The 13,846-nt window shown below is 52.3% G+C and overlaps 1 protein-coding gene across 1 annotated transcript; it reads left to right on the top strand.

Annotated features, from left to right (window-relative positions):
• The first annotated feature begins 925 nt into the window (after window positions 1-925).
• On the top strand, window positions 926-6,741 carry LOC138688276 (endoplasmic reticulum-Golgi intermediate compartment protein 3-like). Its single transcript, XM_069799600.1, is given in 7 exon segments — window positions 926-1,067; window positions 1,070-1,115; window positions 1,325-1,395; window positions 2,008-2,095; window positions 3,409-3,479; window positions 3,481-3,532; window positions 6,644-6,741. Coding segments are annotated over 7 exon segments (471 nt in total). The 5' UTR covers window positions 926-1,022.
• The last annotated feature ends 7,105 nt before the right edge of the window (window positions 6,742-13,846 follow it).

The following is a 13,846-nucleotide window of genomic DNA, read 5'->3' as shown; positions in this document are numbered from 1 at the left end:
CACGGCGTTCCGGTCTGGTGCCCTTCCCGGAAACGTATTATGTTTTGCTGTGGGAAATGGGGGTACATCTGTTCTGTTTGCGTTCGGAAGCATTTCCTAGCGACAGGGATTTAAAAAAATTTTTGTTTTAATAAAAGAGATTTTGCAGGACTGCCCTTTTTCAACGGGGGTACATTGGTTCTGTTTACGTTCGCAAGCATTGCCTAGTGACAGCGATGTTTAAAATTTTGTTTTAATAAAAGAGGGTTTGCAGGACTGCACTTTTTTAGTAGGAAAAAGCAAGGGCTAGGCAAGTATGTGGCTTAGGAAAAGCTTATGCTGTCTTTTTCACTTGCACGAGTAAGCTATTGCGAGCTGCTGTACGATTTAACCTCTTGAGTTCGTAGCCCTTCCCTGTGACGAGAGAGGGAAACACGGAGGTGGTAGCAAGAGGAAGGGGTGAAGGGCGCAGGCCAGGGATGGGAGGTGGGGCGAGAGCGCGGCGGTTTTTTCCTCCCTTTTTCCTTCTTTTCCTTCCTTTTTCCTTCCGTGCTTCGGCACAATAAGCGCTGGTACTCTCCCGAGGTGATTGGCTTTCAGCTTTGTCGCTGCGACAGCCAGCCTGAGGGACAGCTCGGTTGTTCTCCGAAGGGCGGGGGTCACAAACGCCAGCCCTTTCAAAGCTGGAGGCAGGGGCTGGGCTGGGCTGGGCTGGGGAGGAGGTCAAACTGAGTGAAAACTGCTCTCTGCCAGCAGCTCCGCCTTGGTCTCAAGCCCTTCCCAGCTAACCGATCTCGGCACAGTCAGCGTCTCTCGGGTGTCCTGGAGAGGCCCGGGGGCCGCTGGCAGGGAGGGTCAGAAGAGGGCGAGGCGGCAGCGAGGACCTTCCCGCCCCGGAGGAGCCCGGGAGCCCCAGCCCCTCCCCGCCCGTCCCCCCGGACCCCCCCTCGGCCGGCTTCGGGCCGCGCTGCCCGGCGGGGCGGTGGCGGGGCGGTGCCGGCCCGGCGCCGGAAGGCGGGTTTGGTTCCGGGCCGCGCGGCGCCATGGACTCGCTGTGGCGGCTGAAGCGGTTCGATGCCTTCCCCAAGACAAGACCCTGGAGGGCTTTCGGGTCAAGACGTGCGGGGGCGCGCTGGGTGAGCGGGCGGGGTGAGGGCGGCCGGGGGCCGGCGGGCGGGCCCGGGCCTCGCCGTGGGGCGGCGGCCGGCGGGGGGGCCTTGCGGGCCGGCGCTCGGCAGCGGCTCGGGGCGGCGGCGGCGGCGGGCGGGCTGAGGCGGGACTGAGGCGAGGCGAGGCGGGCGCGCGCGACCGGCGGGGCTGACGGCGGTTCTCGTCTCCCCGGCAGTGACGGTTGTCAGCGGGCTCATCATGGTGCTGCTTTTCTTCTCGGAGCTGCAGTACTACCTCACCAAGGAGGTGAGTGGCGGCGTCGGGGGGGGCCCGGCCCGGCCCGGCCCCGCGGTGCTGCTTCTGGCCGGGGCGGCCCTGCGGCCCGGGGCGGCCTGCCGTGCCTCCGCACCCCCGCCGAGCCGCCGCCTCCTCCGCCGCCTCCTCCGCCGCCTCCTGCGGGCTGCCCACGCGGCAGCTTCACCCGCCGCAGATCTGCGTGGGGTTTTTTTCTTTCTCCGAGCTGGTGGCCTTGAGGCCGGGAGCGGGCTGCCCTCCCCCGAAAGCCGCTTGGCGCCAAGGGTGGCTTGTGGCTTCCTGTAACGCGGTGGCAGGAGAGCGTCCCAAAGTCTCTTCTCGCTGCCTCTGCCGCCTACGAGCAGGCAATGCAAAGGAAAGCAAGGAAGCGCGGGAGCCCCCGTCCCCACCCCAGGTTCTAAGATTCCCAAGTTACTACCTTTCTTAAAAAAAAGCGTTAGAAATGGCAAGCGCTTGGCTGCGGTGGGAGGCAGCAGCTCAGGTGTCTCTTGAATCCCACCTCTTAAAAATCAGCTGGTGAGCCAGAGCAGTCGAGGGAAAGAAGGAGGCCTTTTGATGGGCTTCCAAGTGAAACAGGACTCTCCGTTTTTCCCTTGTTCCTAGGTTCATCCGGAATTGCGCCTTGACAAATCAAGGGGAGCTAAACCGAAGATCAATCTCGATGTTATTCTTCCGCATACGCCTTGTGCTTGTGAGCCAGCCTTCTGAACGTTGGGGATAATTTTCATACTTGCCGAGGGCCCGACAGGCTCGGTGTGCCCGGTGCTTCCGAGTGCTGCGCTGCTGCCTGGGCCACGGACAGGGAGGAATTGGTGATCCCTGGTGGTTACGCAGTGATTCCAGCCAGGCCCGCTGGGCGCTTAAACCAGCGCTTCCAGGCAGGCTGTATTACCTTTTGAGATGATACGTGAGGCTAAGGTATAAACCCGCTTACGTTTCTGTGCGGTGTGGTGCTTTGTCAGAGAGCTCGGTCATACTGAGAACGCTGGCACAGCGTTCGGTGTTCGCCTGGGACTCGAGATTTGACTGTACTGTTGCTGGAACACTTTAGAGTCTCCTTGGGAAGTTACTTGGCGAGGCGCAACTTTTCCGTGGTTTTTGTACTTCAGTTCTGACTGCAACGCCAACGCCACGTGATAACCTTTGTCCCGAGTTTTTAAAACCGGAGTGAGCGTTAATAGTCGGGTTACCTTTTAACTAAATTCAAAACAAAGCTGCGGGGTGAAGCGACGGAAAATTTTGCAAGTCTTCCTGCGTACCGCTGCTGTGCACGTTATCCGACTGTGCGCTAATCTTCCCTGCCTCTTGTTGTGTTGCGGTAATTCCTTTGGGTAGTGCGTTGGGCTCTAAATGTAGTGAGTCTGACTTCCTTGTGACCACCCGAGATACTGTTGGTCTTTGCCTTCCTCACGTTTAAAAGGGCGCGGGAAGGCCAGAGAGTTCGGAAGCCCCTGCTGTTTTGTGCAGAGAAGCTGTCAGTCTTCGTAAGAGAGCGTGTAGCCGGCAAGCGCATCACGGTGCTTCGATACCGGGCCGAGACCCCAGACCTTCTCCGTCTTCTTTGTGAAAAGGGGTCAGGAGGAAATGTGCTGGTGGTGAAGGGGGAAGGGTGAGGGGGTAGTGGTAGGAGGCAGCTTTCAACCAATGTGAAGCTTAACTCCTGTACTCCTGGAAATGGTTATGGGCTTTGAGGGGTTTGGTTTTGGTTTCTTTTGTCTTAAGTGTATTGCCTTTCAGGGTAACGCTTTCTGGGCAGCTGGAAACCGTCCTCCTGGTGCACCAAACCCAACCCCGTATTTGGAAGGGTCGTTCAGGGTGCCGCAACGTGCGTTTTGTTCCCTGTACGTCACTTGTCCCCAGCCATACGCCCTCTTCGGCTTTGGCACGTTCTTATCGCCCTCGCTGCAAGAGTCTGTATTTTCACTGGCTGAATGCTTCCTCAGCCTGCCGCAGGCCGTAACAAACGTGTGTTTATAGACCGCTTTCCTTGCTCACTGATTTCAGATTTGAGCATCGATGCCAGGGACGTAGCAGGAGAGCAGCAGCTGGATGTAGAGCACAATCCGTTTAAACAACCAACGTTTGGATAAAGCCGGCAATCGTGTGAGTCCGGAGGCCGAGAGCCACGGTAAGGTGCTATTCTGCCTTTCTTGGGTGGACGCTCTCGTCGTCTTTCCGTCACCGTGTGCCTGTTTTGAGATTCACGGGCACAAGTGACAGCTGAAGAGCATTTAAAGACCGCAAACTTTTGAAGAGTTTATAGCACGCAGATCTCTTAAACTGGCCGATCAGGCGAACTCCTGTTATACTGGCAGCTTTTGCGAGGCAGATCTCTGCCTAGTCCCTCTGAAATTACGACGAGGACTCACGGGTGCATTTCAGGAATAAAGCTGCTGCGTGAATGGTCTTTTATGACTGGGAATCAAGCAGCTGTTCTGGCAAAACTTGGCTCTGGTTGTACCTTTAAATCGCAGTGGGCTGGCAAACGGGACGACCTGGTTAGAGGAAAGAGCCTCTCTCCAGGGAAGGCTCCAGTGACTCGACCCTTAAGCCCAAGCTTGCACCTTACTGCATTGACTTTGTGTGTGCTACTGCCTCCCTAGATAAATATATTTTAGTTGGTTTGTCGGTTACAGGTTGTAGTAAGTGGTCCTTGGCTACATAAACCTCTCCTTTACATTCGTTTGGTGTTATGACTCATCGTTGCGCTTCGATACAAACCAGAAACGATTCTGGCAAAGTGTTGCAACCTAACAGTAATACTGTCCTGACTTTTCCTTTCCAAGACACGAGCTCCTTCTTACTTTTTCTGGGAGATGGTGCAGTTCTACGTGTCGGCACGAGCTGAATTTGTTGATTTGTATCACTCGGATTGAACTTTTCTGTTCTTGAAGTTGCAAGGCTAAACTAAGCCAAGAGCTGAACGATTGGTAGGTACGGGAGTTTCTCCTGCTGCCACGGGAACGCGGTGATAGTGCTGTTACTGCTGTGTTCGCTTAGCAGCCTTTCTGTATTCAGAGGTTGTGGCGTGACAAATGTAACGCCCGGGGACAAAACCAGCTGTTCTGTATCTAATTCTCTGTTAACGCGTGTAGGCCTCCTGCCTTACTTGTATTGCCAGTCTCCGTTGGCATTACTCCGTCGGAACCGGTTGCTCTGGCTCCTTGTGTGATCAATGGAGAGGAGGAGAAGCTCGTAAGGAGCAAACGGTCTCACCTGGAAGAGGCATTTCAAAAGAGATCAGATGCATTGCAGGCAACAAGCAATTTCTTCTGCTGTCTGGAAAGAGCACGCGGCTAGTTTGGTTTCCATCACCCGTGTTGCAGGTTAGGTCAGAAGTATCCACGCGTCTTCATTAAACTCTACGATTATCAGTTTCTGTTAGTAGCGCTGACCTTCAGTCAGTTACTTAAATGGCAGCCGTAGCAGTATTGACCTTAAATTTAGTAAAGCATACCCAACTTTTACGGAGTAGCATCTGGAGGCTTTTCCTAATCATAGTTACATTAAAATAGTTAATAGCTGAATGATTTCTGTGGTAGGTTGCGTTCTGCGCTTGGGATGTCGTCTTACTCCTTTCCATTGAATGACAAGAAATGACTGAATTCTTTATTGGCGGCTCTTACCGTTTCCTTCCTTTTACCGTGGACAGAGTTTTCCAATTTCACGCATCATATCTGCGTGCAAGTTGAGGACCGTGTTAACGGCAAGAAACCCTGCGTGTAGAGTTCTATGCGCTGCGGTTTCTTTGTAGTATCCAGGCTGTGTGCATTCCCTCTGGATGCTGTCTCTGCGACAGCTCAACGGGCAGCTACTGATTCCATTTAAAAAGCTGTTACTGGTTGCTGTGTCTTGAAAGACTCCGGGTATCGTACAGGTGTTCTTGTTGAAGTGGTGGGAATCGTGGCTTTGACAAAGCGTCGCGATTATTTAGCTGTATTCTTCCCGACGCTGTCTTTGAGTGTAATTACGAGATTAAAAGCCGTACCGCTTTTTGAACAATGAATTCTTAAGTGCGCTTTCAACTGCTTTGAATGTTGGGAGCTTTAGAAAGAAAGTCTCGCACGGTTGTTTACTAATGGGGATATTTTCCTAAAAGCTCTTATTTGCTTGAGCGTCACTGCCGTAGAGTATGTGATTAAAGAAATAAGGGTAATGACTGATTTTGATGCCCATTTCATGGTTTCCATTTAAAATCTCTTTTTTTTTCCTGTGGCTAGTACGAAATACAGACTTGTTTAATACTCGCTTCTGTCCGCCTGTTATACCCCCCAGTCTCAACAGACAGGGCCCTGATAACGTTTTATCCCCTCAGCAGTGTCTGACTATGTACCTTGTCCCCTTCCCCAGCGTTAGTGATCCAAGGAGCCACCTTTTCAAGGCTTATAGAGGGTAGCGCAGCCGTGCCTGGATAGTGAGCCTTAGAGGGCTTTTGTTACGCAAGAGACTTGGTCCTGTCCTTCAGGGTTTGTGCGTTGAAACGGCCTGCTTTTAAGGGGGCCTCTTATAATAAGAGCCAATGTTTTTGTCCCTCTTCAGCCTTCTGCACGTAAGACCATGAATTTCCATGAGTTCGTGCCCCAGCCGTACTGCGGCTGCGCGTTCAGCACACACGTGGCACAGACATTGTCAGAATCGTTAAGTCACGAAGAAGGTAGAAATTCCTTGGAGACTTCTAGTGAGCAGGGGTTAACGTGTGTGCCTTGTCAGCGTTGTCGTCCTGGAGGACTGGGTGCCAATTTTCCGTTCGGGAGACTCTCGCTCTGATCTTGTTTCACAGCAAGGTATAACCGTGTTCCCTACCCGTCTTGGGACAGGATTCTGCGTTGTGCACTGTTGACTGCCGTTGACTGCTATTTAAAATTTTGTTTGTGTAACAGGTCCTGTTACAATTGTCGCCATTTACTGTGCGACGTTGTCTGAAGTAGACGATGTTTTAACAAAGCCTTTAGGCAAGTAACGTCTGATCAGCGCTCCAGCGAGGCTTACAGATAGCCGGTTCTTGCTCTGGAGGGTGCGTTTGAGATGACAAATGTCACTCTGCTTCTTGGTCTTACTTCGCACCTCAGCAGGCTCTGCGCATACCGTTTCAGGTGGGCTTTGGGTGCAGGACGCGCAGCTTGCGACACAGAATCGTTGCGTTTGTGTGTAGAACAGTTGTTGCGCACAGAACGGAACAAGAGTACAAGATAGCGTTTCTAGTCACTGCCTCGTCGCTTTGCATCCTCTTTTGTCTTAGAGCTGGGGAAAGAAGAAGAAAAAGTGTTTGATCCAAGTTCTTTGGATGCGGATCGCTGCGAGAGCTGTTACGGGGCAGAGTCGGAGGACGTGCGGTAACCTTTACACCTTTTTGTATCTTCTTAGCGCTTGAATTAATACAGTTGTGTTGCACGCGTGTTTTTTTTCCAAAGCGTCTATGAAGGTCTGTGCAATGAAATCCTCCTGGGCCCGTGTTCAGAGAATGATGAGGACCGTTGCGGTTTTGGTCTGCCTTTGGAAGCTGCGCTCACGATTGCTAAGACCGTGCAGAGTTCGGTTGTCTATAGTTTGTGCACGTGCCTGTTTAAGGGCAGCGCAAATTGCGCTACCTTTGCAGCAACGCAAAGGCTGTATCTCGTCAAACGGAATCTTTTCTGGGGTTATTTGGTGTCCAGAGGGGAGCTGTGTAAATTAGTTCACCGTTACGTGAGCCGTCTTGGAATGAAACCTGGTTATGGCTTTGCCTTCTCACTTCTGCTGCAGGCTTTGCATCCTTACGGGAGCAAAGACCAGGCATTTATCGCTCACACAAACAACGGGTGTCATTTGGTGTTTCTCATTCCTCCTACCTGCAAAGAATTCTTCTGTAAGAATGGATCCGTGGCAGCCCATAGGTTGTGGACTCTCCCTCGCTGTTATTGTCTCTGTAGTGACTTGGTCTGTCCCATCTGTCAAGTTGCGTCCTTCCGCAGAGGTGTTTCCATCTTGAGGGATTCATGATTCCAGGCTTCAGCTTTTTCTTTGGCCCAGAAAAAAACCACAGAAGCAAAGAAAGAAAACTCAGTCTCTATCAGTCGAGGACACCGTTTCAGTGTGGAGGAGATCCAAATCCTCTGGCGGATGGCCTGTACAGTATTCCTTCCATAGGGGGTGTTTTGTGTGAGCTCGTTCTTAACTTCTGTCCCAAAGTAGCGTCTGCCGGGGAATTAACCGTTTTCATCCCCAAACTGAATACCGGAGGCTGAGATTCTTATTTCATCCTCAGCATTGCTGAGGACTTTCCTTTTTACGCTGGTAAACTCCTTTCAGAGTTTGGTTGTCTCGGTGCTGAAAGACGCAAGGTCTCACCCATTTCTGTGCAGACGGACAAGCTGTTTTCCAGTTGTGTCAAGCTCGTTTTGGAGACCAACAACGTGACATTTCCGTTTGTCACTGGGCTATAATCGGTCAGAGCTCAAGTCGTACCAGTTGCTGGGAATGCCTAACGTTTGTCAAGCAGCCACCTGGAGGCTCTCCGTACCTTCCATAGCTTCTCCGTACCACGAAACATGCTGTTGTAGAAGCCCCGCCAGGGCTGTAGCGTGTGGCAAAGTGGGTCGAAACTGCTGTGTGAAGGATTCAGAGGCCCATCTCTGAGGAGGTGTAAGTCTGTGACAGTTGTTGGTTAGTCATGCAGAGTGGTGAATATACGTGAACGGTCTTCCGAAACAAACAAAAAAGGAGGTTACTTAACCTCCTTTGAGGTATGTCGTCCAAACGTACTTTTCTCCTGCCCCGCCCCCCATCCTTCCAGGTATTCGCCTTTGTTGGGATCTTGCAGCAGAAGGAACAAAACAGCCTCGTGGTACGCTGCCTTCTCTGTGCATCAGGTGTGACAAAAGAAGCACAGGACCGATTAAGAACAAAAACTTGTTACCCAGCTTTGAATGTTAACATGGTGTGAATGTAAACCTCGAGTGCACTTCTGGATAGCTTTGGTTGCTCCTAAAATGACCTTTCTGTTCCCTTAAGAAGTGGGAAAGAGTCTAAATGTAACCAGCATTGTTACCTGGCATGCTGCTTTAGAGCTCACTTAACATATATGGGCATGCCACTGTGTTTTTCCTTTTAGTGGTTAATTCCTGCGTTTTTGTTTCTCTGTTGCGCTTGAAATGATTGCTTGTCCATATATTAGCCCTTTGGCTAGCTAGGGAGTCATTTTATACGGCCTAGAAAGCACACTGGCAAAGCTGTTGCGCTTCCCCTTTTTGGTACGAGTTTTAAGTGCTGCTCTGTCTGAATCGGTGTGTCTTTTCATTGTAAGGATCGGAATATCTCTCTCCTCTCCTGCTCTGCTCGTTTTTGCAGTGCACGCTGTTGAGAGTCAGTGTTGCCGTATCCTTCCCCCCCGCCCCTCCCCGCCCCGCCCCCCAGCCGTTTTAACTAGAGGGTTAACTAATTTCTGTTACTTGCTGTGCCCATAAATCTCCTTTGGGAGGAGCTGTTGATCTAGGCTGGGAGCTGAGAAGATTTCCTGAAAGCTGAAAGGAGAGCCATGCCAGGTCACTCTTCTGTGGTAAAGGAGGTCACCAGGTGGAAGAGGTTGAGAATCTTTGTCTTAAACGATTTTAACGTATCAGTGTTGGAGATAATGTGTTGGGGGATTATAGTTGCTCTGTGCAGATAATGTAGTTGCGGAGGACGTGGTGACTTGTTGGAGCGACTTCTGCCTGTTGAAGTGGGATGGGGTGATGATGATCTTGCTTAATCTCATTAGTACAACAGGCTAGAGAATTTCTCCTGGGAATTCATGCACCAAGCCTGCTAATCTCAGAATACTCAGTAGGAGTTTTTCCGAGGGTTCGTAAGCCATTGGATTTTTTTAAAGGTAATCATAGAATAGTTTGGGGTGGAAGAGACCTTTAAAGGTCGTGTAGTCCACCCGGCCCGCCCCCTTCCCCGCAGTGAGTGGCGGGGGGGACATCTTCAAGTAGATCAGGTTGCTCAGAGCCCCGTCCAACGTAACCTTGAAAGTTTCCGGGGATGGGGCATCTACCACCTCTCTGGGCAACCTGTTCCAGGGTTTCACCACCACCATCATCGTAAAAAGTTTCTTCCTTGTATCTGGTCTGAATCTACCCTCTTGTAGTTTTACACCGTGTCCTGTCACAACAGGCTCTGCTAAAACGTTTGTCCCCATCTTTCTTATAAGCCCCCTTTAAGTACTGGAAGGCCGTGATAAGGTCTCCCCAGAGCCTTCTCTTCTCGAGGCTGAACAACCCCAACTCTCTCGGCCTTTCCTCACAGCAGAGGCGTTCCATCCCTCTGATCGTTTTTGTGGCCCTCCTCTGGACCCACTCCCGCAGGTCCGTGTCTGTCTTGTAGTGAGGACCCTGGAGCTGGACGCAGTACTGCAGGTGGGCTCTCACCAGAGCGGAGTAGAGGGGCAGAATCACCTCCCTCGACCTGCTGGCCATGCTTCGTTTGATACAGCCTGGGCGTACGGTTGGCTTTCTGGGCTGTGAGTGCACATTGCTGGCTTTTCATCCACCAGTACCCCCAAGCCCTTCTCCGCAGGGCTGGTCCCAAGCCCTTCTCCGCAGGGCTGGTCTCAATCCCTTCATCCTGCAGCCTGTACTGATAGCGGGGGTTGCCCCGCCCCAGGTGCAGGACCTTGCACTTGGCCTTGTTGAACCTCATGAGGTTCACATGGGCCGACTTCTCAAGTGTGTCCAGGTCCCTCTGGATGGCATCCCATCCCTCAGGCGTGTCAGCTGCACCGCTCAGCTTGGCGTCATCTGCAACCTTGCTGAGGGTGCACTCGATCCCACTGTCGATGTCATTGATGAAGATATTAAGCAGTATTGGTCGCAGTACGGACCCCTGAGGGACACCGCTTGTCACCGATCTCCATCTGGACATTGAGCCGTTGACCACTACCCTCTGGATGAGACCATCCAACCAATTCCTCGTCCATCAAACAGTTCACCCATCAAATCCGTATCTCTCCCAATTTAGAGAGAAGGACGTTGTGGGGGACCGTGTCAAAGGCCTTACAGAAGTCCAGATAGACGACGTTTGTAGCTCTTCCCTCGTCCACTGGTGTAGTCGTTCCATCATAGAAGGCCGCTAGGTTGGCCAGGCAGGACTTGCCCTTGGTGAAGCCCTGCTGGCTGCCTCGAACCACCTCCCTGTCCACCACGTGCCTTAGCATAGCTTCTAGGAGGATCTGTTCCATGACCTTCCCAGGCACAGAGGTGAGGCTGACCAGTCGGTAGTTCTCAGGGTCCTCCTTTCTACCTTTTTTAAAAATGGGTGTCATGCTTCCCTTTTTCCAGTCACCAGGGACTTCACCCGACTGCCGTGACTTTCCAAATATCATGGAGAGCGGCTTGGCGACTCCATCAGCCAGTTCCCTCAGGACTCTGGGATGCATCTCGTCAGGTCCCACGGACGTATGTATGTTCAGGTTCCTCAGGTGGTCACGAACCTGATCTTTGCTGGAGGAGGGCCTTTGCTGCCCTAGTCTCCGTCTTGCGGTCCACCCACTGGAGAGGTGTGGGAAGAGAGGCTGCCAGTGAAGACTGAGGCAAAAAAGTTGTTGAGTACCTCGGCCTTCTCCTTGTCCCTTGTAACCAGTTTGCCAGTCTTGCTCATCGGGGCGGGGGGAGCGCTTTCTTTGGCCTTCCTTTTCGGGCTGACATACCTGTAGAAGCCCTTCTTGTTATTCTTTGCGTCCTTTGCCAGGTTCAGTTCCAGCCGCGCCTTGGCCTTCCTGGTCAGATAGCTTATTAGGGATACTAATGTCATTTTAGGGATAATGTCAATAGGGGAAGGTAATGTCATTTTACAGAAACCCAGCTGATTTGCTCTAAGAGGAGGACTGGTATGGGCAACGGTTAGAAGAATGGCAGGGTGCAGGAGAATGCTGCAGGGTGATCTTTGTTTATATAAAGATGGGCAACCGGTGTCCTTCTGCAGCCCTGGCACTCTCCTGCCTTTATGTATTACTTCCGTTTTTCTCACTCTTGCATATACATATGGCTTTCTCCTACCGGTGCTGTCTCCTGAAGCATGCTTGGGTGGACTACATTTTGGTGGAAGATGACGTGGACTTGGGGTTGAGGTCGAGAGGAACAGCTTGTGCCGTTACTTGCCAGCAGAGACCAAAACAGTCCGGCCTGGGGACTGATGCATCACTCATTCTTTGGGCTAGCTGGGGCTTTAACTGATAGCCTGTAGGAAAAATAGACTCCATCCTGATGGTGCTTTTTTTACGACCCTTTGTAAGCACTGTCAGGCCCCCCACAAGTGAGTGGGCAGGGCTACACTGATACGGTTCACTGAACTCATGTTTTAGTAGCCTTTCCTGTTCCTCGCTAATGAGACGACGTTTGCTGTGTTTGTTTCCTGCTAGGTGGTAAGGACTAACCCGGTTTCGGTTACGCGACATGAGAAGATAGCCAACGGGCTACTGGGAGACCAGGGTCTGCCTGGTGTATTTGCGCTGTATGAACTTTTGCCCATGGTGGTGAAGCTGACAGAGGAACACAGGTAAGAGACATTTCAATCTATATCATCGCCCTCCATTGATTTTTGCCGTTTTGCATAGCTTAAGACTCCAACCTCGCTTAGACGCGACAGTGCAAATGCCTGAAAGCCATCCAAGCCCCTTTCCAGTCGGTGGAGGGGAAGAGGCACTCCCAGATGCCCTCCTTCTCCGTGTGAACATCTGAAAGGGACTGGGGTTTTTCTGGTACTACCTGAAGCGTTTTAATCCAACTAGCCATTTGAGGACGATTCTTTGAGCAGAGCACCTTCATTTTCCTGCCAAACTGCTGGAGCAGGTCCACAGTGCAGGCAGACACAACCGTCACAGGGGGAAGGGGGTTCAATCCGTTATCTGTAGCAACAGAACTCCAGGCGCTGAGGCTTCCTGGTGAAAACACCCTTAAGGTATAACTTGATGGCTTCAGCGGTACGCTCGGCTCACTTGCCAGAGCTGAGCACCGTGTACTTTACTCGCATAAATCTTACAGGCATTTTGCCCTGAACACCTGCGAAGATTCACCTCCTCAGGGAGACCAGGGCGTACCAGACCCTTAAAAGCACGTGGAAGAGGAGCCTGGCGACTGCTGCTACTGCCAGTACCGCTGTCAAGGGATGGGATAGGGTTCAGGAGCTGGGATGTACATTCTTACGCTGATAAAACAAGCGTCCACGCTGCGCTTGGGTCTCCGACTCGGTCCGATACTGGGATCGTGATTAGCGCAGCATAGCAATAGGAGACTAACGGTTGCCCGAAGGCTGTAAGCTCTGGCGCTGCCTCAGATCCCTGGAGGCGAGGCAAGAGGAGTAACGGTACCTCCACTCGCCAAAGCAGCGGGTTCGCTAGATGTTTGACTACACCAAGGGGTGGAGCGTGACTGTTCACTCAACTCCTGCTCAGATTTTGGCTAGCCCAGCCCACGCTAAGGCCTGATGTATGCTGGGAGCAGCGCCTTTGGGTTGAAGGGGGAGCACCAGGTAGGCAGCACAGGTGGCCAGAAAGAGCTAAAGGGCCATGATGCAGCCATTAGCACCTGCAGCTGGCTGTCTCCTGCAGCCACCATCTTTGCCTGGCAGTATTGTCAGAATCTGCTGACTTTTGGAGATGGTATAGACCAGACTTCCAAGCTGGAAGGTATAAAACAGCAGCTTAGCCAAAAAGCCTTTGAAGGAGATTCAACAGCAGCTGGACTGCTGGGGCTTTTGTGCTTCACAGTGTGATACAGGGGACGCCCGCGCGGTGACGGAGGAGGAAGGATGAGCACTCTCACTAGGGAAAAACAAAGTCTTTTTTTGGTGGTTTTTTATTTTTGTTCTTCCCCCCGCCATAAGCCCACGACTTTAAGTGTTACGGGTTGTAAGTTTTGAAACATCATGGCTTGAGTAGTGCCTCGGTGAATTCACGTAAGAGAGTAGCCCGGGCAAAGGGGACCGAGCCCTGGTTGTCGTGTGTGTTTGTTGTGTTTCTTCACGGGCTCATGAAATAAAGCTTAATTCACAGAGTTCGTTGTCCTGTAAATTTGAACTTTTCTCTGCCATGCCGGTTTTTCTCCCACTGCTTGCAGTCTGTCCCGTTCCTGCTGCACAACAGGGAGCGAAAGCTTCAGTCATTCCACCTATGTATGGCTTGGGTTTCGTACTAGATGGGAACTCCGGCTCCAGGGGCTGAAGTTGGAGCTTTTCGTAGCGAGTTCCAGCTCTTCAGCTGGCTTCCCTGGGCGATGGACCTTTTCCACGGTCCCTGCGGTCCCACCCTTCTTGCCCCAGTGGCCCCAGCCCCCGCCATCCGACCCTCTGGGCTTTCCTCGCGCTCCTTCTCTCCCAGCCTGCACCGGGGGCGCTTTTTGCCCCCAGCGTTCTGCGGGGCCCTTAACGGTCTCTGAGCGGAACGCGCTGGAGCGAACGGCTGCCGGGGCGGCCTCTCCCCCGCGGCAGC

The sequence above is a fragment of the Haliaeetus albicilla genome, chromosome 2 (genome assembly GCF_947461875.1).
Source record: "Haliaeetus albicilla chromosome 2, bHalAlb1.1, whole genome shotgun sequence".
In the NCBI taxonomy this organism is placed as follows: Eukaryota; Metazoa; Chordata; class Aves; order Accipitriformes; family Accipitridae; genus Haliaeetus; species Haliaeetus albicilla.
This window is presented reverse-complemented; position numbering and strand designations above follow the sequence as displayed.